Below are 25,631 nucleotides of genomic sequence, written 5' to 3' on the forward strand. Positions count from 1 at the left end.
TGGTTTGTGGTTTTGCAGATATTTTAGGCTAAATATGGATGAGAGTAAACCATTGATTAAACAGTTTCTTAAACAAGAAATCTGGGAGGTATTCCAAGGGGTTTGGAGTCCGTTAAGGTCATAAAATTCTATTAGATTTATTATATTTGCCTTGTCATTTTCTTTCAGATATTTTCCCAGAAAACAACAAAGATACTCAGTTACTTAATGTAGATTCTTAAATGTAGATTCCTCCTGAATATGTTAAAAAAATTCAATCACTTATGAGAGCTAAAATGACTAAAAGTGCAGCCCTAATTGGAAAGGACAATAAAATCCCATTCAAGTGACTGCCAACTGAAGTGACTTCGGTTCATCAAAAGATACGTCACCTATCTGGGAACAGATGAGGGTTTTCCAGAACAAAAAGAAACAGAACACCAAGATGTCAAAAGGTCTTTAGATCTCTTCTGAATGGAAAACAAAGACTCTCATTGTAATGAAAAGAAAAGAGTTTTTCCAGCCCACTTGCTTTGAGAGCAAATCTCCACCTCGTACAATTTATGTTAGTCACGCAGTCATGTATCTTTGCGACCCTACGGATTGTAGCCTGCCAGGTTCCTCTGTCCAGGGAATTCTCCAGGTAAGAATACTAGAGTGCATAGCCATGCCCTTCTCCGGGGGATCTTCCTGACCCAGGGACTGAACGTGCATCTCCTGCATTGCAGGCAGATTCTTTATCATCTGAGCCACCACATACAATTTATGCTCAATTTGTGACATGGGAAGAGGCCTTTAGGGAAAAGGTTTTACGAGCAGGTTTGGGAAGAAGACTTCTTGGAGGCCCTCACCTAGCCTTCCTCTGAGGTTTCAGGAAGGCAGGAGGGAGGTAGGGGGACTGCACCCACTCTTCAGACACCTGCCTCGGCTTACTTTTAGGATTACTCACTACTATGAGGAGAATGTCTCTCCCTGGTTTGCCAAAAGATAGAAAAATATCTGGTCACAAGATAAACCAACATTATGTAATTCCTCAGTTTCTTAAATTATTGTAATTAATGATAATAGTATAATGGTGGCAGCACATGCCTAATAACTATAATTTTGTCATAGAATTACCATCAACATTAATAATGCTAAATAATGATATGAAGAGCTTACAGAGTCTTCCATCTAAAAATTGTATAGATCATATCTCAGTGATCTTTCCAAAAGGTTCTGAGATACACACATGACATGGTTCTAATTTTCCAGCAGAGTGTTTTTTCACACGAAAGCCAGTTCAGATGCCTGCAGTGACACTGTGCTGTTGCGGAAGCAGCAGAAAGGCACTAGGCTTGATTCATTACAGCCAGACCTCTAGCCCCAGATCATGGTTCTAGGGAACATCCCAGTGCCTACAGCTGTTATGCTAACGTTCCCGGCAAGGTATTTCAGTAAGCTGAGTGGAATACAGAAAAGGGTGCAAGAGCCCAGGAATAAGGCTGCTGTAACACAGCTCATATTAAAAAGCAGAGACATTACTTTGCCAACAAAGGTCCGTCTAGTCAAGGCTATGGTTTTTCCAGTGGTCATGTATGGATGTGAGAGGACTGTGAAGAAAGCTGAGCACCGAAGAATTAATGCTTTTGAACTGTGGTGTTGGAGGAGACTCTTGAGAGTCCCTTGGACTGCAAGGAGATCCAACCAGTCCGTCCTAAAGGAGATCAGTCCTGGGTGTTCATTGGAAGGAATGATGCTGAAGCTGAAACTCCAATACTTTGGCTACCTCATGTGAAGAGCTGACTCATTGGAAAAGACCTTGATGCTGGGAGGGGTTGGGGGCAAGAGGAGAAGGGGATGACAGAGAATGAGATGGCTGGATGGCATCACCAACTCGATGAACTTGAGTCTGGGTGAACTCCGGGAGTTGGTGATGGACAGGGAGGCCTGGCGTGCTGCGATTCATGGGGTCGCAAAGAGTCGGACATGACTGAGCAACTGAACTGAACTGAACTGAACACAGCTCTTATTAATCTTGATTCACTGAAATCCCACAGGTTCTGACTGCATTGGAAATCCTGGCACATATGGAATTGAAATGTAAAACTGCATTATGGCTGATTCTCTCCTCCTAATACATGTAGACAGAATATATACACACATACCTTCTTTGCTTGCCCATCTGTCATCTATCTATCTATCTATCTACCTATCTTTCCATCAATCCACCCATCCACCCATCAATCTATCCATCATCTCTATCTAACAGGAGACAGCACTTTTCTGAAACTAGGACATCTGTGTCCTTGTTTTGACCCTGCCAACTAGCCATGTTGCTGTGACAAGCATGTCATCCATGGGCCTCAGTTTCCCCATCTGTGCAATGATGTGGGTGGACCAGATGGCCTTCAAGTCTCCTTGCAGCATGGAAATTCTCATAATTCTCTGAGTCAAGCTGTCGACTAGGACTTTAGTGTTCACATTACACTTTATAGGATATATTTCACAACACTGTCCTTTGAAAAATGGGTATGGTATTTGCTGTTTTGTTTAAAGTCAAAACATTAATTTCAATAAAAGACGGCAAACTTGACAAAGAAGTTCTTTTCCCAATAGGTTCTATATATACCTTCCCCCAGGGTATCTCTCTACATCCTCCTGGGGAGCCCAGTTTTGGCCAGGCTGCCACAGGGGCCCCTCCAGGTGGCTGGGGGCTTCTGCCCTGCTGACCAGCCCCTGTGCAGCCTTTCTATATAACCTCTGACTTCCTCCTCTTGGTCCTGGGTCACCAGGTAGCAGAGGGCTAAGAAAGCCAAGAAGGGAGGAGAAAGAAAGGAAAGATGGAGAAAAACTTCATGAGGCCACAGAGCTGGGATGCCTCTCTGCCCTTTCTCCCACATCGGAGGTGAGGGGGCAGGGAAGCAAAAGGAGGAAAAGAGGGGGTGGCTACCTGCGGTGTCTGGCTGCACCCCCGACCCAGCATCCCTCCCAGCCCCAGGTCTATCAAACTGTAGACCCTGTCTGTTTCTTACCATCCCTTCATCAGCCCTGGCCCCCACATCCTCCGCTGACTTCCATCTCCCTCCCCACTTTCGAGCTCCTCAGGGCCCCTACCCCACCCCCATCAGAGTGCATGCTGCAGGTTCTAAGGACCACCTCTGATGATTCCAGGAGACTTGGTCTCACTCCTGGGAATGTGAGGGGCACAAATCCCCGTTTCTGCAGCAATCAGAGATGGGCACAATAGAAGCTCAAAAATACTGAGTGCATTCTATCACATCACACACTGTAAATACAGCTCTGCTGCTGCTGCTGCTAAGTCACTTCAGTCGTGTCCGACTGTGTGTGACCCTATAGACGGCAGCCCATCAGGCTCACTCATCCCTGGGATTCTCCAGGCAAGAACACTGGAGTGGGTTGCCATTACCTTCTCCAATGCATGAAAGTGAAAAGTGAAAGTGAAGTTGCTCAGTCGTGTCCGACTCTTAGCGACCCCATGGACTGCAGCCTACCAGGCTCCTCCGTCCATGGGATTTTCCAGGCAAGAGTACTGGAGTGGGGTGCCATTGCTTTCTCCGAAATACAGCTCTGAATGCATTTATTTATATGGATTACTGTAATACTCAAAACCACACCAAGACATAGTTTTATTCTCCCCATTTTACAGGAGGAAAGCGAGGCTTAGTGAGGTCATGTGAGCTGTCTAAAGTTACACTTCATAAGATGGAACGCCAGGATTTGAACTCCGGTCATGTGACTTTGGGCCCTGGTGGCTCAGTCAGTAATGAAACTGCCTGCAATGTAGGAAATGCGGGTTCAATCCCTGGGAGGGGAAGATCCCCTGGAAAAGGAAATGGCTACCCACTCCAGTATTCCTGCCTGAGCAGAGGAGTCTGGTGGGCTACAGTCCATGGGGCTGCAAAGAGTCTGACATGACTAAGCAACTAACACTGTCACTTTCACTTTCGCCTCAGCTGAAAAATAGAGATGTTAATCCTCCCAGGTACGCAGGGTTGTTGTGAAGGTTAATAAGTGAATGTATGCAGAGTGCCTGGCACATAGAAAGCACAATGTCTATAATCACTATGTGCTTCCTCCTTATGAATACACATACATAGACACGGACAAGCATCTGGACAATATCTCTGAGTACTGAGATCAAAAATAATTATTTCTTTTCTTTTTTTGTATTTGTGTTTTTTAAATTACATAGCAGGAGCATGCATCAGTTTTGCCATCGGAAAGCATTATTCATTTTAAATGATAATTTTATTTGTCATGATAGAAGACTGCATACCTGCGAGCTTATGTCCAGATAAAAAGTGCTATGTTCTGCAGTGATGGAACCTTTAAACACAGATGCATGCTAGAAGGAATTGCAAAACACTGAGGAAACAGCAGTGTGACTATTAATACCTGAGAACTGTGACGCACAAATTGCCACTCTTTCAAAAGTTGAGAAGCTCTGAAAAATTGCTTCCTGTTGCTGAGCACAAGGAAGCCCGATTTCTTGGTATGTGTGCTTCTGTTTCCATGCCAATGTTACCACCACAATAACAGCGTGAAACTTCCAGATTTCATATTACAGTCTTTCTGTCCTCAGAGTTTATAAACTGACCCTGCTATTCAGCTCTTTAGCTATTTTCACTAGCAGCCTTGCACAGTGTTTTAATGTCAATTGATCCATTTTGCTCATGAAAAACACTCTTTGTAATGAAATATTTAGCCTGACCCAACCACCCTTGAGTTAAGGATTACAAAGGATGAGAATGTAACGCAACATAAAACAAGTACAATAAGGACATGGAGAAGGATGCTGACCCACAATGATGAGATGGAGGAAGGACACTAATGCTTCAAAACTCCTCAGGGACAAGACAGATGAAACAATCCATCCTCCAAAAATTCGCCTCCAGATCCAATGAGAGTTTGCCGGGAGGAGCGAGTGGCAAACACTTTTTAATATCACTATGAATTTGTAAAATATACCACCTGCTTAGGAAATCCCATGGACACAGGAGCCTGGTGGGCTATAGTCTATGGGGTTGCAGAGTTGGACACAACTGAGTGACTAACAGTTTCACTTTTTCTCTGTCAAAGTTCCCAAGTCTCAGTGGCAAATGAGCTGGCTGCCTGTCCACTAACCACCTGCAGTATCCTTATCTGTGCCTCTCTTATGACTCCTGACTTTTGAGCTGTGTTAGCTCCCTGATTGGACACCCTGGTAGGGTAAGACCCCAACTTGAGTCATCGTGGAATCCCCCTCAGCACTGGGTGCTACTGCACCAGGTCTGGGCTGGCGGGTGTGTGCCAACAACCAAAGGAATGACCTGCACACTCCCGAACACCTCTCCATCAGACCTCCACTAAGGGTCCTGAGAAATGGGTAAGAAGATAATAACCTGGTTTCTGCCCTCCAGGCACTTACAGCTCAGTTCCAGAGATTAGATTAATATGCACTAATTAATAAAAGCAATAATAATAATAAATAAATAAATAATAATCAATCAATAATTAATAAATAAAAGCAATTCCCTGGTGGCTCAGATGGTAAAGAATCTGCCTGGAATGCAGGAGACCTGGGTTCAATCCCTGGGCTGGGAAGATCCCCTGGAGGAGGGCATGGCAATCCACTCCAGTATTCTTGCCTGGAGAATCCCCATGGACAGAGGAGCCAGACGGGCTACAGTCCGTGGGGTCACCAAGAGTGGGACATGACTGAACAACTAAACACAGTACAGCAATGGAGATAAAGAACAGGATCACTGACAACATACCCTGTACCTACTCTAAGAAGTCAAAGAAGAGGTTCCTTTTCTGGAATGAAATTGGATCTTAGTAGTGTGTTTATTTTGGATGGGTGAAAAGATAGGCATTCCAGGGGATCAGAGTAATAGGATCAGGACTGGAATAAAGCATCAAAAGAAGCTGCTTGAACAGTCACCCTTCCCCTGCTTGGGACAGTCCCCAGGCTAAGTGCCTTGTATGCATTATTTAGTCTAATCTGGACAACAATCCTGCAGAGTAGGTAGCATCACTGCCGGTTTGATAAGTAAGGAGCCTGAAGCTGCAGGGGATTAAGTAACCAGCCAAGGTTGCACAGGATTAGCTGGCAGAGCTGGGATTTGAAAAGGCAGCCATTGTGCCATGCTGTGTCCTCTACAGCAAGACACAAATATCACCAGGTGTTTGCTTCAGGAAGGAGACTCTTTGTATTGATGAACAGTTTAAACTGTAAAGCATGAACACAATGTGTCTTGTGTATAGGGCTTAGCTGACTCTGACAAGCTGATAAGTTAGCTGACTCCGAATGTAGATTTGTCCACCTAGAAAGAGAAGCAAGATGGCTCATCAACCAGACGAGAGTGATCTGGGGAGAAATGATGAAGGAGGGCCGCCCTAGAACTGGGGAGTATCTCTGATCAACAGGGGGGTTCCCTGGTGGCTCAGATGGTAAAGAATCTGCCCATAATATGGGAGACTCAGGTTGGATTCCTGGGTTGGGAAGATCCCCTGAAGGAGGGCATGGCAACCCACTCCAGTATTCTTGCCTGGAGAATCCCATGGACAGAGGAGTCTGGTGGGCTACGATCCATGGGGTCTCAAAGAGTCAAACACGACTGAGCAACCAACACTTTCACTTTTTTCTTTCACTTTCTGATCAACAGAAAGCACACAGTCTAATGAAGTTGGATTAATACCTCTAACCCTAGTCTATTTCAGTCACAAAGTGAAATGAAAGTGAAAGTGAAGTCGCTCAGTCATGTCCAACTCTTTGCAACCCCATGGACTGTAGCCCGCCAGGCTCCTCCGTTTATGGGATTCTCCAAGCAAGAATACTGGAGTGGGTTGCCATTTCCTTCTCCAGGGGATCTTTCCGACCCAGAGATCGAACCGAGGTCTCCCACATTGCAGGCAGATGCTTTAACCTCTGAGCCACCAGGGAAGCCCCTTTAGTCACAAAGGAAGGGAAATAATCCACCTGAATGTAGCTTTGCTGTAATGAGCATCCATTGTCAGAGGTGATGAAATAGACAGAAAATGATGGGGGGAGCATACCTGGTCTCGTTGGCGCATCGGATCTTGCAGCCTTCCTTGGGAATCACCAAGCCCAGGTGCATTCGGAGCCTACAGTTCGTGGGTCCCGTGTGCGGCCACACATGGGTTCCCGGGTGCATAATGGAATATTTGATCTGCACAGAAAACATAACCCCTGTTCATCCCCTTATCAAGGTGTGGGAGAACCACTAAATTAAAGCAACAGTACAAAATTACTGTCAATTTTGATTAGAGCCATCACAGCACTCAGAATTTATGTTCTCATCCTATTTCTTTGTAAAGGAACTAAAAATAAGGACTCCCATTTCCCACACAGCTATAAACAGTGAACATTTTCCATTCTCAATGCTGCCGTCAAGACCATGAAATTGTTTCATTAAAATGCGAGTGAAAGAAGAGACATTCAGTGGGTCAAAGAAAATGACCATTTCTTCGTAAACATCAGCATTTCCATTTATTCTCCTGATAACTGACTGTGTCCTCCCCAGAAATGAAAACATTCTTGGTACCTGTCCTCTTCGGCATCCTGTTGTCTCAGGGAATTTATCTAGTAAAGAACAGGTCTTAGGAGCTCCTTTACAGGCATTTTCATTTTTTCTTCCTAGAACAATAAATGATAAAACCACTGTCAGGAACAAATCACAGTAAAGCTTTAACTCATCCTGTTTTGACCGTATACAACCTATATTGTCCTCCTCACTGTAAGAATGAGAAGGCTAGGACTTCCTGGTAGTCCAGTGGCAAGACTTCGAGCTCCCAATACAGGAGGCCCCAGGTTCAATCCCTAGTCAGGGAACTAGATCCCAGATGCTGCAACTAAGAGTTCACGTGCTGCAACTAAGACTCAGCACAGCCAAATAAATAAACAAATATTAAAGAAAAGCCAAAGGAATCAATTTTTAAAAATGAGAGGCTGAATAGACACAAGAAGACACAATGTTCTGTTGCAATAGATAGTGACTGGCAGAGTAAGGAGCAGAATACTCTACTCATTGGCCTAACGGACAGGGCATGTGTTACATACCTATTTCCCTTCTGCGGCAGGCAGAATAATGGCCCTTCCCAAAGAGGATCACAACCTAAGTCCAGTAACTTGTAAATATATTCGGTAACATGGCAAAGGGAAATTAAGTTTGCATATGACGCTGAGATTACTAACCAGCTGACCTTTAAAAAAGGAGATTATTGTGGATGAACTGGATGGGCCCAGTGTAATCACAGCGTCTAAATACACAAGGAGCAGAGAGTCAAGGCCAGAGGGACACAGCATGAGGAAGATGTGACCGGCTATTGCTGGTTCTGAAGACGGAAGGGGACCACAAGCTAAAGAATGTGGGCAACTTCCAGCAGCCAGAGCCACCAGAAGCCACCCTGATGACACTTTAATTTTAGCTCAGTGAGACCCACTTCTGACCTCTAAATTGTAAAGATAATACATCTGGGTTATCTTAAGCCACTAAATTTATGGTAATCTGTTACAGTGGCCACAGTAAATTAATCCACCCACCCTAAGGAAGCAAAATAGATTAGTGCATTTTCCAGGATTATATGCTAATAACCTAAACATTATTTTTCATTGAAATTTAATGAATTTTTCAAAGTACATCTCCTTTTTAACGTGCTGAAGAGGGAAGAGGGAAGGAGGTCTCTGGGAGACACGGGTTTCTCTGAGTGACTGTCAAGAACACAGATGTAGGTAGAGTCTGGAGCACCTTGGACCATGCAACTTTCCTCACCATCTACAAAATCACTGTTTCTTAGGAATGACGTACTCAGGAACGTACAGTGCATTTGCTCTCATGGAGGAGTATAAACGATATATTTTCTTGAAAGATAGATACATTTTAACTCCCAGAGTCCATGTTCTTAACTGTGACCTAAGACTGCCCCTATTACTGTTATATAATATATAATTATTATGTAATAAAAAACTAGTATCACGATCATTTATCTGTCAGACCTTTGAACACTCACTGATCCTAGTAACAACCGCATACTTAAGGCACTATTTTCATAGTCATTTTTCAGCTGAGGAATCTGAGGCCCAGAGATGCAGGAACAGGCCCACATTACACAGTAACAAGTGGTACAGCCAGGACCCCAACTCAGACCCTCCAGAGGCTATGCTTTACAGCATGATTTACCATTTTGTTGCATCCTGGATGTGAACACAGCTGTGCGGAACAAACCATTCTGCTGAGGAGAAAATGTCCAGCAGCCAAACGCAGTGTGGTTCTGTTATTTTATTATTTCCCACACAGTTTACAGTAACTTTCAAGAAGTGATAAACTCTGCTTCTTTGGGGAAAAACAGCTTTAGAAAGAGATCTAAATGCCAATGCAAATCTGAGAAAACCAACTGAATATTTCATTTACATGCGAAGAATACATTTTAAGAGGGATATTCACGGAGCCACCTTGGAAGGAAAGCTATGACCAACCTAGATGCATATTAAAGAGCAGAGACATTACTTTGCCAACAAAGGTCCATATAGTCAAAGTATCTCAGATGGTATAGTGTCTGCCTGCAACATGGAAGACCCAGGTTTGACCCCTGGGTCAGGAAGATCCTCTGGAGAAGGAAATGGCAACCCACTCTAGTACTCTTGCCTGGAAAATCCTATGGATGGAGGAGCCTGGTAGGCTACTGTCCATGGGGTCACAAAGAGTTGGACATGACTGAGCAACTTCACTTATGGTTTTTCCAGTAGTCATGTATGGATGTGAGAGTTGGACTATAAAGAAAGCTGAATGCCGAAAACTGATGCTTTTGAACCATGCTGTTGGACAAGACTCTTGAGAGTCCCTTGGACAGCAAGGAGATCAAACCAGTGAATACTGCAGGAAATCAATCCTGAATACTCATTGGAAGGACTGATGATAAAGCTGAAACTCCAATACTTTGGCCATCTGATGCGAAGAGCTGACTCATTTGAAAAGACCCTGATGCTGGGAAAAATTGAAGGCAGGAGGAGAGGGGATGACAGAGGACTAGATGGTTGGATGGCATCACCAACTCAATGGAGATGAGTTTGAGCAAGCTCCGGGAGATGGTGAAGGACAGGGAAGCCTGGCCTGCTGTAGTCCATGGGGCTGCAAAGAGTCAGACACGACTGAGAGACTGAACGACAACAATTCATGGAGCAGAGGTTTTTAAAGGTCCTGGTTCTGAAGTTTCATTAGGCTCTACGGTGGGAAGCCAACAGGTTCATCTTGCATGACAACACTGATCAGTTGACAGTGACTACACTGTCAGCTGATCAGTGTGTTGAGAAGAATTCAGAGGTTCGCCTTGAGTTCACCCAGAAAGGCTCTTGGGATCAGGTAGCACTGTCTCCCATGGGCTCTGGGAAACAAAACGACTGCGCACGTGTGGCACACTTGCTAACTGTATGTTTTACCGTTCATCGTCGTGGCAATAAATGAACAAAACAGATGTTCTGTAACACCCACACAGCAATTTGAAAGCATCTGTGGGGAAAAATTCATATGTATATTTCTTGTCTCTTTGTTTTTTCTCTAACTCAAAAAAGCTGATCGTTTAAAGGGAATACTGAAGCTCTGATACTCTGGCCACCTGATGTGAACGAAGAGCCGACTCACTGGAAAAACCCGTTGTGCTGGGAAAGACTGAAGGCAAAACAAGAAGGAGGTGGCAGAGGATGAGATGGTTGGATGGCATCATCAACTCAATGGACATGAATTTGAGCAAACTCTGGGAGACAGTGGAAGACAGAGGAGCCTAGTGTGCTGCAGTCCATGGGGCTGCAAAGAGTGGGACAAGACTTAGTGAGTAAACAACAACAACATATACTTGAGAACTGACTGGGCTGCTTAGAGACCTTTTGTGATTCCCACTTACATATGGATGGAAACCAAGCTTGAAGCCACAGCTTCAAGGCCTTCAAGTATCCAGTAGCATCCTTTCCTAACTAGACAACCTCTAAGTCTCTACTAAGTCAGATCCGTATGGGCCTCTTATTGGACCTGAGTTCTCGGTGTTGCTAAGCAACAGCCCTACCGCCTCCCTCCCCACATTTTCCTGACCCCACTGTCTGCAGGCTGACAGGGCATCTTCCTTCAGGGACTCCACCCTGCTTCTATGCAAGCTACATAACTGGATGCCATCAAAAGTCCTTAAACTGTGCATTTATTTCCAGAAAATACTGGATTCCTCCCAGAAGACTGGAACCACAAACAAAAGACTACACAGAACCTTAATAAAACTTCCTAAAAGAGAAACCATTTTATGATCAAAAGATAAAACTAGAAATTAATTTCTAGTTAATTGACTGCAACTGATTGAAAAATGGGTATGTATAGAACACACATACATGTCTAAATTATTTTGGATCAAAATGGAAATCAAGATAAAATGAAGTCTTTGGGGGGGAATAATACAAGTGAAAATACACATTACAGGTTAAGGAAAGTAGTCAAAACTTTGAATCAGCTTTGAATCAAAGCCAGAGATCAGTCCACAGTCTTAAATGCTTTTATTAATGAAGAAGAATGAAAATAAATTTTCTAAGGGGTTCCAATTGAAAAGTTACCAAAAAAACCAATAAAATAAATAACAAAAGAATAAGAGGAGAAGAAAATATAAAATCAGAAATTAGAAAATAATGAAAATAAGGTGAGATGTAATTTGAGTTTTTTTTAAAGAAATAATAGATCACTCTATCAAACTTAAGAAAAAAGAAGGAACATGCAAATTCCATTCAGTGGGAAGAAGGATTTAACAAAGATAACAAGGAAGTAAAGAGTACTTTAAGAAATTACTCTAATTCATGGAAAATTAGGTTAATAAAAATATATGAAAATGTGTAAGTTAACAGATATTGTATGATTCCACTTATATGAATTTTGTCTAAAGCAGTCCAATTCATAGACACAGAAAGTGCAAAGGTGGTTGCCAAGGGCTGAATTTTGCAAGATGAAATAGTTCTGGAGATCGGTTGCCCAAAAATATGAATATACTTGACTGTACTGAATGTACATTTAAAAACAGATGAGGTGCTAAATTTTTAAATTATGTGTATTTTGCTACAGTTGAAAATTAAAAAAAAATACACCCAAACCTTAAAAGTCAAACCAAATAATTTGGTTGCCACCAACCAAACTGTCTCCATTATTTATTTCCTTTTGTTTACTGTTCTTATATGCCCTACAATGCTTTGCATATTTCAATCTTATTTTTTTTAATAAAAGATTAAATTTATTGATCTTTTGCGAGAGTTTGATGCATTGTGGCTTTAGCAGAGTATGGTTCCCAAAAATTACCTCCAGGACGCGTACGATTCTGAAGCCTTGTTAGAAAGCCCAGTAGGTTCTATGAAGCATGAGGATGTTAATGGAATGGAGGCATTGGATGAACCAGTGAATGCTTACAGCCAATAGAACTGACTCATTTAGTGAGAAGCCGATAGACAAAAATTAGCATGCTAGTCACATATTGACCTTACGATAGCTCTGCTTAAAAAGGCCCTGTTGGAAAAAAGCTGACAGTCACTTGAAATCCTGTGATCTCTCTTCTTATGGACATTTCCCTGAAAACATTATTGAAGTTCTTCTTTCTCTGATATGTAAACCTTCGTATTCTGAAAGCATACTGACACAAAGAATGGTGCTTATTTGTCCCACAATATAAACCAACTGCTTACCATCCTCTGCTTTATTTTCTGCAGCTAAAGGTGTGAGACACGTGCTGGTTAGTCTTCAGAATGGATTTATTTTTGTACAGCTATTGTTAACCCAGGTTAATCTGAATTTTCAAGAGAGTTGGAGAGTGCTTTAAAGATAAAATTCAAAGCTTCTCATTTTGAGGACAGATTGATATTAACTCGTTGGACACACACACAGCGGGGAGTGTACCTGGGCCTGGGTTTAGCTCAGGGAACGGTATGTTGACTGTGAACCCCTTCCTGTTCTTTTTGTTTTAATTTCTTTTTGGCTGCACTATGTCTTCACTGCTCTGCTTGGGTTTTCTCTAGCTGTGGCGACTGAGGGCTGCGCATGTGCGCGGTGTGCATGCTTCTCATTGCGGTGGCTTGTCTTGTTGCGGGGCACAAGCTCGAGTGCGGGCTTCAGTAGTTGCAGAAAAGGGACTTAGTTGCTCTGCAACATGTGGGATCTTCTTGGACCAGAGAACATCGAATCCATCTCCCATGCATTGGCAGGCAGATTCTCAACCACTGGACGACCAGGGAAGTCCCTTGTTCCTATTCTTGAGGAGCTCAGACACTAGCTTTTACTGAGTTGTCCCTCTGGTGTGTCATCATCCCTAACAGCTCTCATGTTGGGATGTGTTTCCATGCGACAGGGGCAAAGGAGGCCCAAGGAAGCTCTTTTCTAAGGCACCCATGGTGGGCTTTTCAGTTGCATCTATACAGTAGGACTACTCTTTGTAACATATCATTAAACAGGAAAGACCAGGAAAACCCAAACACATTATATATCCAAATACAACAAAGGCATATATAAAACTATGAATTTGCATGCACACACACACACACATAAATGAGTGTCCATACATTTTAAGAAACAATGAACAGATTTTGATAATCTGTGTTTCCCAGGCTCTGTGAAGTATTCCCAGAAGGGCCCCCCGCTGCCCCTTTCCCATCAGGTCACAGAGAATGATCAGGAAGTCAGGTGCTCACCTTGCTGCCATAGCGTAAACTGACTCCAGTCACCCTTTTCCCTCAGGTTCTCATCTTCAGGCAGGAAGAGGCCCTGGGTTTTGTCCATTGCTGCAAGGCCTTCATCTCGGATTAACTTCCAGTTTCTTTCTAAGGACTAGAGAGAAGATTCTGGACTGAAAATATGCCTGGTAATACACCTTAGAGTGACATTCAACTTTTTGTTTGGTTGTCTGATTAATAAGTAATGAAAATTTCCCTCTCATCTAGATTTGTTGTCGTTTAGTGGACAAGTTGTGTCTGACTCTTTGTGACTCCATGGACTGTAGCCCGCCAGGCTCCTCTGTCTATGGGATTCTCCAGGTAAGAATACTGGAGTGAGTCGCCTTGCCCTCCTCCAGGGGAATCTTCCCAACCCAGGGATTGAACTCATGTCTCTTAAGTCTACCTGCATTCGCAGGCAGGTTCTTTACCACTAGCAGCACCTGGGAAGCCCATCCAAGACAGTCACCCCATCCTGAATGCACCTAAATCGCCAACACTCCCTGCAGCTATTGTAACTTGTTCAAGCTATGAGATGAATCTGTTCGATTCTTGTTAAACTGCCACACTGACGGGAGAATTGCTGCTCTAACACATGGAATTACTTTTCAAATGAGGCCATTGGTGGGTGCCTCATACGTCAGGCTCTTCCTCTCTGCCCCCTTGGTATTTTAGAATCTTGCATTTCTTTTGAAAGCTGATTTTAGGGGCATCTTTGGAAAGAGCTGATCTTTTGTTCCTAAAATAGGGCATGAAGCCCTAGGGAAAATGTTAAAGTGATTACATCACTAAATACAAATTTTAAAAATTTCCTTAAGAGCAGGCTGTCTTTTACATGTGAAGTGTCATTCCACCCCCTCCTGCCTCCTCTCCCCAGGGTCCCCCTAGGCTGAGAGACTTTTCCATGAGTAGTAGTGACTTAATTTTTTTTTTCTTGTTTGCACAGAGGCGCTGGATGACAGACTCAAGGCTGAAAGGAGCAAAGGGGTGCATGGTCTCCCAGTTGGTCCCCAACTGGAAACACCCCAGTGGCAGCACCACTGACTCCTCAATCTGCTGAGCAAATGCTGCACAGACGTTGACTTCTTTTCTTTATTTATTTATCATGAAACAGCCACTCAGCATGTTCTCTCTAGAGCTCAGTACTTGGAGGTAGAATCTGACAACTGGAAGGATCTGCGCTGTGGGTGTGGTGGAGACTTCTGTCTGGAGGGATGACAGAGGACTTGGACAGTGACTGAGTCTGGGGACTCACAGTTTAGCACCAGAAACTGGCACTGTGGTCCCACCCATCACCTCCGGGGCATCTGTGGAAGGAAGGGGTCAGACCGCAGAGGGCCTGGGGCCCTGCCCCGCTCTGGGGCAGCAGGGTGGCCGTGGGTCCCCACTATGATGTTGAGGACAGACACTGGGCAAGGTACTGGAGGAACAAGGTGCTCTCTGACTGGGTATTGGGCACACCTCAAAGGGAGCACACACTCTGATGGCTGGGGAAAACTGGGCTAACCAGAGACTACACAGTTCTACACAGTGACTTCATAAAAAAACACAGAGAACAGAACTGTCACGACCCTCTACGTGTTCAACAGAGCCACTTTTTCTAGCAAATTATTGTGCTTGAAAGTGGCTCAGTGGTAAAGAATCTACCTGCCAAGGCAGGAGACACAAAAGATGTGGGTTTGATCCCTGGTTCAGAAAGATCCCCTGGAGTAGGAAATGGCAAGCCACTCCAGTGTTCTTGCCTGGAGAACCCCATGGACAGAGGAGCTTGGGGCTACAGTCCATGCGGTCGCACAGTGTTGGACCCAATTGAGCGATTAAGCAAGCATACTTAATGACTGCACTTGGGAATGTTTTTCAGTTTTGGAAAGACACCAAGAAAAGAGTCTCTTTTTTGGGCATAGGGGAAGGGAATCTGGAATGGGTCCTGGGAACGGCATTTTCAAGCACAAACCAAGGTACCACACTGTAAAAATTTAATGGTTACAGGAATTAAAGGCCAAATAAAATTTTTTCTTGTGTGCATGCATGAGCGACATAGAGAGATAGAACCAAGGAAGAGGTGGGGAGTGAGGCCGGGGAAGGAGGAAGGACAAGGAAAAGGAGGAGGAGGGGGAGAAAAGAAGGAGAAATGTATCTTTTCTGTAACAGTATCATTAGTCTTCTGACTTGGCAAATCACTCCATTTTTTAGGAAATTCCACCAGGAACCTGAAGAGCAGACCATGCCTGCATTTTCATCTGAAATATTACTTCCTTCATCCTACATTCATTCATTTTGTGGAACTGAAAAGAGAGATTCATAGGGTTGGTATTTGGGTTGGTTGCCCAGAAGACAGAGGCTTCTGATTCACATTTTTCCTTCTGACTACACAGGCTTTAGCAAACAGAGATCTGTTTGTTTTCACAATGCTTCATGGCCTCATAAACCCATCATCAGCACTTGCCTTTCAGTTAAACCTCAGCTATATTGGGCACTCCACTCATCTATAAATGGACTTCCCAGTTTCAAGCCTCATTAATCCCACCCTGTGCAGCCAGCTCTCCTTAATCCTCTCCCTCCTTCCAGCGCATGACGGTTTCCTCTTTTTGCAGTTATTCTGCTCACTCCACCTAGATGGCATACTTTTTTCTTTAACATCAAATTAGATGAAGTCCTATTTTTAAAGGCTTCTCCTAACACTGATTTCTTGCAGAAAGCCTTTAGAGGTGCAAACTAAAGCCAAACTAATTCTTAACTATTTCACTTGCTATGTTCATTCTATCAAGAAATACACATTTTTAAACAGTGAAATATTACTACAAGTTTTATCATGAAAGCAGCAGTCTCTTACAAGTTTTCCCCAGTCTTGAGTTCAGTCCCCAGCTAACTGCTTTAAACATATTTTCTCATTTTCACCTGCTTCCATCTAAATAATATATTTATATTGCTATCTCTTGATTTATTAATTCTAGACTTTATCACTCATTTTCTACCAGGGAAGAGAACAAATTTGATGTCTTCTTTTTCTTCTTCTCCATCTAGCAATTCAGCTCATTTCACAAACCTTTCACACATTTGAGTAAACTCCCATTTGAGTTTTATTGAGCTGTAACAAATATACTTCGTTTCACATGCAGCATATATAAATTCTGCCTCCTTTCCTTTGGCTTGATTTTCTAACGCTCTTAACACTGCTTCTTCTTTATAGCCCAGAAAGTGTGCTGTAAAATCTCTTGATACTATGCTACCTTTTGCCAGAAACATCATATAAGCTCTTTCTCTGAAGATACCCTACAGCAGCCATCTGCTTTGCTCTGCTCTGAACTGGGTGGTGTCTGGGCTTGCTGGACCACTGTCATCAAGGAACTTCTCTTGACCTCTGCCCAGTATAAGGCTCCCTAATTACTCAATTCTAATCTGAATAAAGGAGTATTTGTGTTCCTGAGAAAGGACACACACTGCAGGTAAAACTGAATTTCTAAAAATATCTGGTTATTCATTTTTTTTAAAAATTTCATTGAAGTACAGTTGATTTACAATGTTGCATTAATTTTTCTGTATAGCAAAGTGATTCAGTTATACATACATATATATATATATATATATATATATACATATACATATATTCTTTTCCATTATGGTCTATCACAAGATATTGAATATAGTTGTCTGTGCTAGACAGTAGGATCCTGCTGTTTGTCCATCCTATATATAATAGTTTTCATCTGCCAATCCCAACAACCCAATCTTCCCTTCCCCTAATCACCCCCCTCCCTCCACTCCATGGACAACCACAAATTTGCTCTCTACGTCTGTGTCTGCTTCTGTTTCATAGATATATCTGTGTCGTTTTTTTAGATTCCACAGATAAGTGATATCATATGGTACTGGTCATTCTCTTTTTTACTTATCTGAAGTTGTTCTTACACTTGATTGAAGACTTGACTATGTACACTATTCTAGCCAGTGAATAATTTCTAGGTAAGCTTTTGAACAGCAAAGAGCTCAAACCAGTCCATCCTAAAGGAAATAAGCTTTGAGCATTCACTGGAAGGACTGATGCTGAAGCTAAAGCTCCAATACTTTAGCCACCTGATGTGAAAAACTGACTTGTTGGAAAAGACCCTGATGCTGGAAAAGACTGAGGTCAGGAGAAGAAGTGGGTGACAGAGGATGAGGTGATTGGATGGCATCACTGACTCAATAGATATGAATTCAAGCAAACTCCAGGAGATAGTGAAGGACAGGGAAGCCTGGCCTGCTGCAGTCCATAGAGTCACAAAGAGTCGGCTACAACAACAGGTTTGGTTTCTTTTGGATCCTCTCTCCCCAGCTTGTGGACGGCTACTTTCTGCGTTCTTACATGGTCTTTCTTTTTGTGTGCTCAGACATTCCTGTGTGTCCAAATTTCCTTTTCCAATAAAGATACTAGTTATATCAGATTAGGGCTCACCCTGATGGCCTCATTTTAACTTCATCTCCTTAAAGGTCCTATTTCCTAGTACAGTCATATTCGTCAGAATAGTAATTCAAAGTATACGTTTGAGGGGACACAGTTCAATGTGTAACATTAATGCAGATTCAGGTTAAAACTAGACCCAGCTGAGAAAGCCAACAGCAGATGGGAGGGGGTCTGTACACCAGTAAATCTATGGCAGCAAAACAAAACACAGTCATGGAAAAAATCAGAAAGAGATACACGTTTAACATGTGGACAAAACATAATACAAGATAAGCCTAAGCAAGGTTAGGTAAGTAACTATGGGCAAACACAGACACTGGCAGAAGTCCCAGAGTTGTTTGTACCTTGAAAGGTCCTGACTCCAAATTGAAAGAAGACAAGTGATCCAAGACTATTCCAGGCCAAGTTTCCACATTAAGTCAGAGTTAGAATGAATTGATAACAGTGGTTCATTAGTAAAATGTATACCCTTTTTACCTAATTGTCTAAGACATGTTTGTTAGTTAACTATTTTAGGAATTCCAGATCTGATTTTTTAGAGATAAAGTCAGCTTACTTAAATCTTGGCTAAAACATGCCTATACTTTACACTGTGATGAAAGGACATGGGTAGCAGCGTCTTCTGCCTTTGAGAGAATATAGCAGGGTAGAGGGGCAGCCCCCTGAGTGCTGAGCTGAAGTCATGAAACCCAAGCAAACACCATAGGAAGTGCAATGCTCCCACAGCAAACTGATTTTAATAAAATCTCTTGGGAAATTAGTAGCATTGATGAAGCAATCTCATGCTGGTTCTTAGTGCATTTTAATCAGATCTCCAGTTTTTCAAGTTCGAATATAAAAATAAAGGAAAACATCTGACATTTCCTATTGGGAAATAAACGAACACCAATCAAATAAAAAAAGCAAAGTCTGTTTATTCAGAGCTTGCTGGAGCAAGGGAGTCTGCCACCATCACCTGTGTCTGGGCAGACATGGGAAAACTTTCTAGTGAAAAAGAGAAGGTTTCAGGGAGGATTGATTGGAAGCTGTTGGCCTGGGGAAGCTGTAGGCAGGCTTAACAGAAATGAAGTCACTCAGTTGTATCCAACTCTTCACAACCCCATAGACTGTAGCCTACCAGGCTCCTCCGTCCATGGGATTTTCCAGGCAATAGTACTGGAGTGGGTTGCCATTTCCTTCTCCAGGGGATCTTCCGACCCAGGGATCGAACTCGGGTCTCCCGCATTGTAGACAGATGCTTTACTGTCTGAGCCTGTTCTAGAGATTGGTTGTTGTTCAGTCTCTAAGTCATGTCTGATTCTTTGCTCGCCAGGCTCCTCTGTCCATAGAATTTCTCAGACAAGAACACTGGAGTGGGTTGCCATTTCTTTCTTCAGGGAATCTTCCCAACCCAGGATCAAACCTGGCAGGGAGATCCCTAACCACTGAGCCACCAGGGAAGTCCTAGTGATTGGTTGTGTGTGTAAGTCACTCGGTTGTGTCTGACTCTCTACAACCCCACAGCTCCTCTGTCCATGGATTTCTCCAGGCAAGAATACTGGAGTGGGTAGCCATTTCCTTCTCCAGGGGATCATCCCAACCCAAGGATCAAACCTGGGTCTCCTGCACTGCAGGTAGATTCTTTATCGTCTGAGCCACTAGTGATTGGTTAGGGGAGCATATTTGACTTTCTCTGGTTGGTGCTAAGTTGGAAATGGGGACACAGATTAGGAGAGCTGCCAGTTATTAATCAAGTCCTGGATATTTGGGCAGAATGATAACAGAAATTACTGTTCAGCTTCCAGGATTGTCACTGGAGATAATCTGGCTTGCTGCCAGTCTGGTTCACAGTAGGCTGGCTTCCTGGGTTATTTATTGTAGAAAAGGGGTTGGTTTCCCTGGTAGTTTGCTGCAGATGGTGGGTTGATTCCATTTCTATAAATGGCTTGGCCATCGCCATTCAGTATATTCAGTAGCTCATTTTCTTTACTGAAGGTAAAGGACGACATAAAGTATCGGGCACAGGGCAAGAGAAGAGTCTTGGAGGACTGAACTTCACTCTTTCTAAAGAGTGGGAGGAAAAGAGTTTCTTCTCCTCGAAGCAAGGAGAAAAGGTACTCCAGGTTGCTAGGAGAGACAGCCAGCCCAAGGTCTTCAAGGACTCAGAGAGCCCTCTGCTCTAGTCCAGACTGGCAGGGACACCAGCTGACGTCCGCAGTCAGGAGAAGGTAAAAGGGGAAATAATATTCTGTCGTCCCGTCTCTGCTCTGCCTACAAGGAACAGTGTACCAGGCTGTGTCCTGAGGGAGTAAAAACCCCAAAGTCCTTAATCTCAAGGGGCTGCAAATCAGAGAGACGCTCTGTTTATATAAAACAAACCACTGATAAACAGATAAGCACATGATCTATTGCGTACATGTACATGTATCTTTAACACATCAATCAGTATATATGCATGTTAAGATATGGATCATGACCTACTTGATCAAAAATTTTCAAACTGCAGATGTTGTACTAACCTCCAGATGTGGCTTGCAATGGAGTGCCCTGGACTGTAAGTCAAACACTGTACTGGAAGGAGGATCAGAGACAAAGCCAATTTTTAGGCATTTGTGAAAAACTGAAAAAGGGGCTTCCCCGGTGGCTCGGTGGTTAAAGAATCCACCTGCAATGTAGGAGACGTGAGTGTGATCCCTGGGTCGGGAAGATCCTCTGGAGGAGGACATGGCAACCCACTCCAGTATTCTTGCCTGGAGAATCCCATGGACAGAGGAGCCTGCATCTGGAGTGTGAAATCTTAAGCACTGGACCGCCAGAAAGGTCCTTCAAAGAATTTCAAATATGTCATCTTTTTGGTATGTTGCCATAACTGGCATCACATGCCCTTCTCTAACCTTAGCAGAGTGTCGGCTTTCAGTAAGGGCTCACGTTTAAACCCACATGGAAACATCCTTGATGGTGGGGTTTTGTTGTGTTTGCTTTTGCACCTTGTAGGAGAGGAGGAATTGAGGCAATTATTTCGCATTTGGAGAGAAAGAAACTTAGTCTCAGGCGGGTGAAATGACTTTTCCAAGGAGTCAGAGCAGGGAGCAAAGCTAACCTGCTTCTGAAGTTTCCCTTTAAGTCACACAGCCATCAAATTCCGTAAATTTTCTGCACTCCCATGGTCATTCTGTTGTAATTTTCAGTGAAAACCCTTTGGAATTCAAAAGTGTAAAGTCTGATCTAGAAAAACAGGATTAAACTATTATACTAATCTTTAGGAACTGCTTTCAGAACTTCTTTCTACTATGATACCTACTTTCCTATAAAATTGATAATCCTCTTACTTTACAGCTTAATTTCACTGTAAATCTGACACTTCTGCTTCTGTCTCAATCCAATTTATTTCAAAAGCAGTTCAGTGAAAATATTTCAAATATTGAATCACACAGATACAAATATTGAACCACTAATGTACTCCTGTATTAGTTTTTAATTTTGTCCAGGTGGCATTATTCATACACAATGGACTTCTTAATTAATAAAAGCCATAGTCTGAGGGAATGCCAGGAAGAGTATCATTTTAATCAGTCATTCTGAGGCAGTGTCACGCCACTGGCAGGTTTTACTGGGCTCTTCTCCAACTGTAAGAAAGCTACAGTATGAAGATGGAAAACTTATCTGTGATGCTATGTATTTACATCAGAGCAGGGGCTTTGAATATCTCAGAAATAGGACGCAAGAATTTTCCCCTTTTCCAGTGATGAATGCACAGTTAGGTAGCAGGGAATGAAATAGAAAAGGGTTATTCTGAACTATGGTTTTCAGTTGCTATTGGCTCGCATTGCTTTTTCTATGTTATGACAGTGATTTCAATGCATGTATGTTCACATCTAAATAAATCTGATCAAAAAATTAATCTTAAAAAAAAGGAGCAAAATTCTTAAGTAGGGTGGCTTTTATCTTACTGGAAGAGATTTCTTTTCCCTTTTCTATTTATAATCTAGAAACACATTGATCCATTTTTGTTTCAATTTCTATGTTAAACACCTCCAAGCCACTTAGGGTTTTCATATTTGTTATTTGGGCAAAAAAATTACTTAGTTTTAATGAACATATACCTAAAAGAAAAAACTCTACTGGGCTGTTTTTCTCTCAATTTTTTTTCATGGAGCTACCCAGCCTCTTAACACCCCTGGTGCACAGAATTGCCAAATTACCAGCTACACAATAAGGCGAACAATGACAATTCAACACAACGGAAAAACACAGATGATACATTTTGCTGAATGTTGTCCTGTGCCTTCAACAAAATTGCACTCTGCAGCTCACTGGAACATACAATGAGAATAATTTAAATGAAAATGTGCAATGCATGGCAGTTAACTGTTACCTAAGAGTGAGAATCTGGGTAATTATTCTAAAAGGATCTTGGCCAAACACGGCAGCTATCCCATCTAAAAGGTTTCCGGCTTACGGTATGAATGCCTGGGTGATGATTCATGATGCATAATAGTCACGTCTGTGACTTGAAAACAGAAGAAAATCTGGACGAGCACATGTTTGTCAAATAAGTGGTCTTGGTCCCTGGGTTCCCTCACATAGAAGGTTCTGCCTAGTCACAGTCATCATTGGCAAATGGTCACTTGAAACTTCTTTTTTTTTTTTTTAAAGTCGCAACATGTACAATATTAACATTTCTACAAATAAAGGTAGTTTGCAAAGTCAAGCTAACTTTACAATCACAAAGCACAGGCTAACTGAGATTGTATGCTGCTGCGGACCCTGTGGTTAATGCCCAGGACTGGCTTTTCTTTTCCCCTTAGTGAAGCAGAGCTTGAAACAGGCAGGGCTGAAATCAAGCCCAGAGAAATGGAATTTTGAAATAAAGACTTAATTGGCTAAAAGAGTAACATGAGACACAAGAGCAAGACCTCAGTGACTTAGAGGGTACAGTCGCAGGGACCTGAGGAAAGGGAGATCTCAGTCCCAGTCTCAACTCTGGCTTATTTTTTTGGCCACACCATGTGCCATGCAAGCTCTTAGTTGCAGCGTGTAGGATCTACTTCCCTGACCAGGGATCAAACTTATGCCCCCTGCACTGGGAGCATAGAGTCTTAGCCACTGGATCTCCAAGGAAGTCCCTTAGCCCTGGCTTATTAAATATAAGACCTGGGGCAAATTTCTTAATTTCTCAAGTCCTTATTTACTCAAATATAAGTGGGTACAATAATACCCATCTTAAAGAGTAAAGGTTAGAAATATTATATACAACAGCGCTCAGCACATGGATTACAGACAAGATTTCATATAGGTTAGCTATTATGTTGTTATTTCAATAGTATATAAAATTTCAAAATTGGCTCTCTGATATTTCTTAGAAATTAGAAAATATTTCCCTATGAAAACAAGTTAATACATAAATTAAAATTCTAGATCATCACAATAACTAATGCTTACGGAGCACTTCCTACTTGGTAAATAAACAGCCATGGAACAAGCGCTGTTTCCACAGCCACTTTGCACAATGAAAGGGAAGCATGAAGAAGTGTTGTTCACTGTCACAGAGCTAGTAGGGAATGAGATCAAAAATTCAAAACCAGGGAGTGTGGCTATGGAGGAGATGCTCTAAACTGCTTCACTGTATTGCTATCCACAGAGGACTAGATATATATAATATTCTATTATATGTAAAAATGAATATTACTCAGCCACAGAAAAGAGTAAAAATTCTGACATTTGCAGCAACATGTATGGACCTAGAAAGTATTATACATAGCAAAATAAATCAGACAGAGAAAGATAAATACTCGGTGTTATCACTTATGTGTGGAACATAAAAAAAAGAAATGACTATAACAAAACAGAAACAGACTCACAGATGCAGAAAACAAACTCATGGTTACCACCAGGGAGAGGGGAGGAAGAGGGGCAAGATGGGATATGGCATCAAGAGATACAAACCACTGTGTATAAAATAGACAGGCAACAAGGATTACTGTATAGCACAAGGAATTATAGCCATTATCCTGTAATAACTTAATGGAGTACAAACTGTAAAAATATTGAATCACTATATTGTATACTTGAAGCTAACATAATATTATAAATATACTTCAATAGAAAACAAAACAAACAAAACCAGACAGTATGCCTAGGGAGCGGATGCTCTAACCTCACTGTATTACCTTAATGCAGGTTAATTAAGTTAGGTATTCATCAACCTCCAGAAACCTGTTAATTTTTTTAACATACTTGAACTACAATGTACATATCACAGCTTCCCATTTCTTAACATATTTATTGAGACATAACTCACATACCAGAAAATTTACTCAATTAACTTTTTACAACCCAGTAGGTTTCAGTATATTCTCAGAGTCATGAGCCATAAACACGGTCTAAGTTTAGACCATTTCTATAACTCCTTACGCATGAGCAATCACTCACCCTCAGGCCCTCTTCCTGGCTATCACCAATCTACTTCCTTTCTCTATTGATTTGTCTGTCTGGACAGTTCACACGGGGGCTTCCCTGATGGCTCAGCAGGTAAAAACATGCCTGCAGTGCAGGAGACACAGGAGACATGGGTTCAGCCCCTAGGTTGGGAAGATCCCCTGGAGAAGGAAATGGCAACCCACTCCAGTATTCTTGCCTGAAAAACCCCATGGACAGAGGAGCCTGGTGGGCTATAATCTGTGGGGTTGCAAAGGGTCAGACATGACTGAGTCACACACACACACACACACACAGAGTTCAAATAGGTAGCATCATGTCATACGCAGTTCATTTATGTTGTACCACGAATCTTGGTATTTCTTCCTCTTTTATTGCCATGGTGTAATGTATCATACTTTGTTTATTCTTTCATTCATCATTTAGATGGACCTTTGGGTTATTTCTACTTTTTTATACTCTAAATAATGCTCCTCTGAACACTTAAGTGCACATTTCCATAGGAATATATGTTTGCATTTCTCTTGGGTATACACCTAGGAGTAGAATTGCTAGGCTATAACTCTGTGTTTAATGTTGTGAGGCACTGCCAACCACTGTCAAAATGGCTGCACCCCTTTGCATTCCCATCAGCAAGGGCATGGGGGCAAGATATCTCAGCTCAGTTACATCAGATGTCTGAAAGGGTTGAAGCCATCTGTTGCTCAGATCACTCCTACATTTGGAACCTGCAAGATCTCATGGGGTCGGCCAACCTTTGTGGTCTCACCCTGGAAGGCACTTTCATATGATGTGATAATGGACTGGATTCTTTATTATTAGTGACAATGTGGTCTAGTGAATTGCCGTGTCTGTTAAATGTTAGGACCCTTTTGTTAGAAGGGACTGGTCTGTGGTCAAAATTCAGGGGCTGGCTTCAGATAATATTTTAAGAACTTTATCTAGTCTTTGTTTCCAGTTCTTGGCAAAACCTTCCAAAATCCATGAAATTTCTTGAATAAGTGGAGTGACCTTTGTCATTCCCTGGTGGCTCAGATGGTAAAGAATCTGCCTGGGATGAGGAGACCT

At 42.4% G+C, this 25,631-nt stretch overlaps 1 protein-coding gene across 12 annotated transcripts in view; it reads right to left on the reverse strand.

The window, feature by feature from the left end:
* Positions 1 to 25,631, reverse strand: part of ASPH (aspartate beta-hydroxylase) — a 187,563-nt gene that overhangs the window by 5,189 nt on the left and 156,743 nt on the right. For all 12 annotated transcript variants that reach the window (XM_060393701.1, XM_042254243.1, XM_042254241.1 and 9 more), the window contains 3 exons: positions 13,682 to 13,817; positions 7,530 to 7,621; positions 7,021 to 7,154 (listed from right to left, as the gene is read on the reverse strand). In XM_060393701.1, the coding sequence (XP_060249684.1) occupies positions 7,021 to 7,154; positions 7,530 to 7,621; positions 13,682 to 13,817 (362 nt within the window). The remainder of the gene's footprint in view (positions 1 to 7,020; positions 7,155 to 7,529; positions 7,622 to 13,681; positions 13,818 to 25,631) is intronic.

Source organism: Ovis aries, chromosome 9 (assembly GCF_016772045.2).
Source record: "Ovis aries strain OAR_USU_Benz2616 breed Rambouillet chromosome 9, ARS-UI_Ramb_v3.0, whole genome shotgun sequence".
Taxonomy (NCBI): Eukaryota; Metazoa; Chordata; class Mammalia; order Artiodactyla; family Bovidae; genus Ovis; species Ovis aries.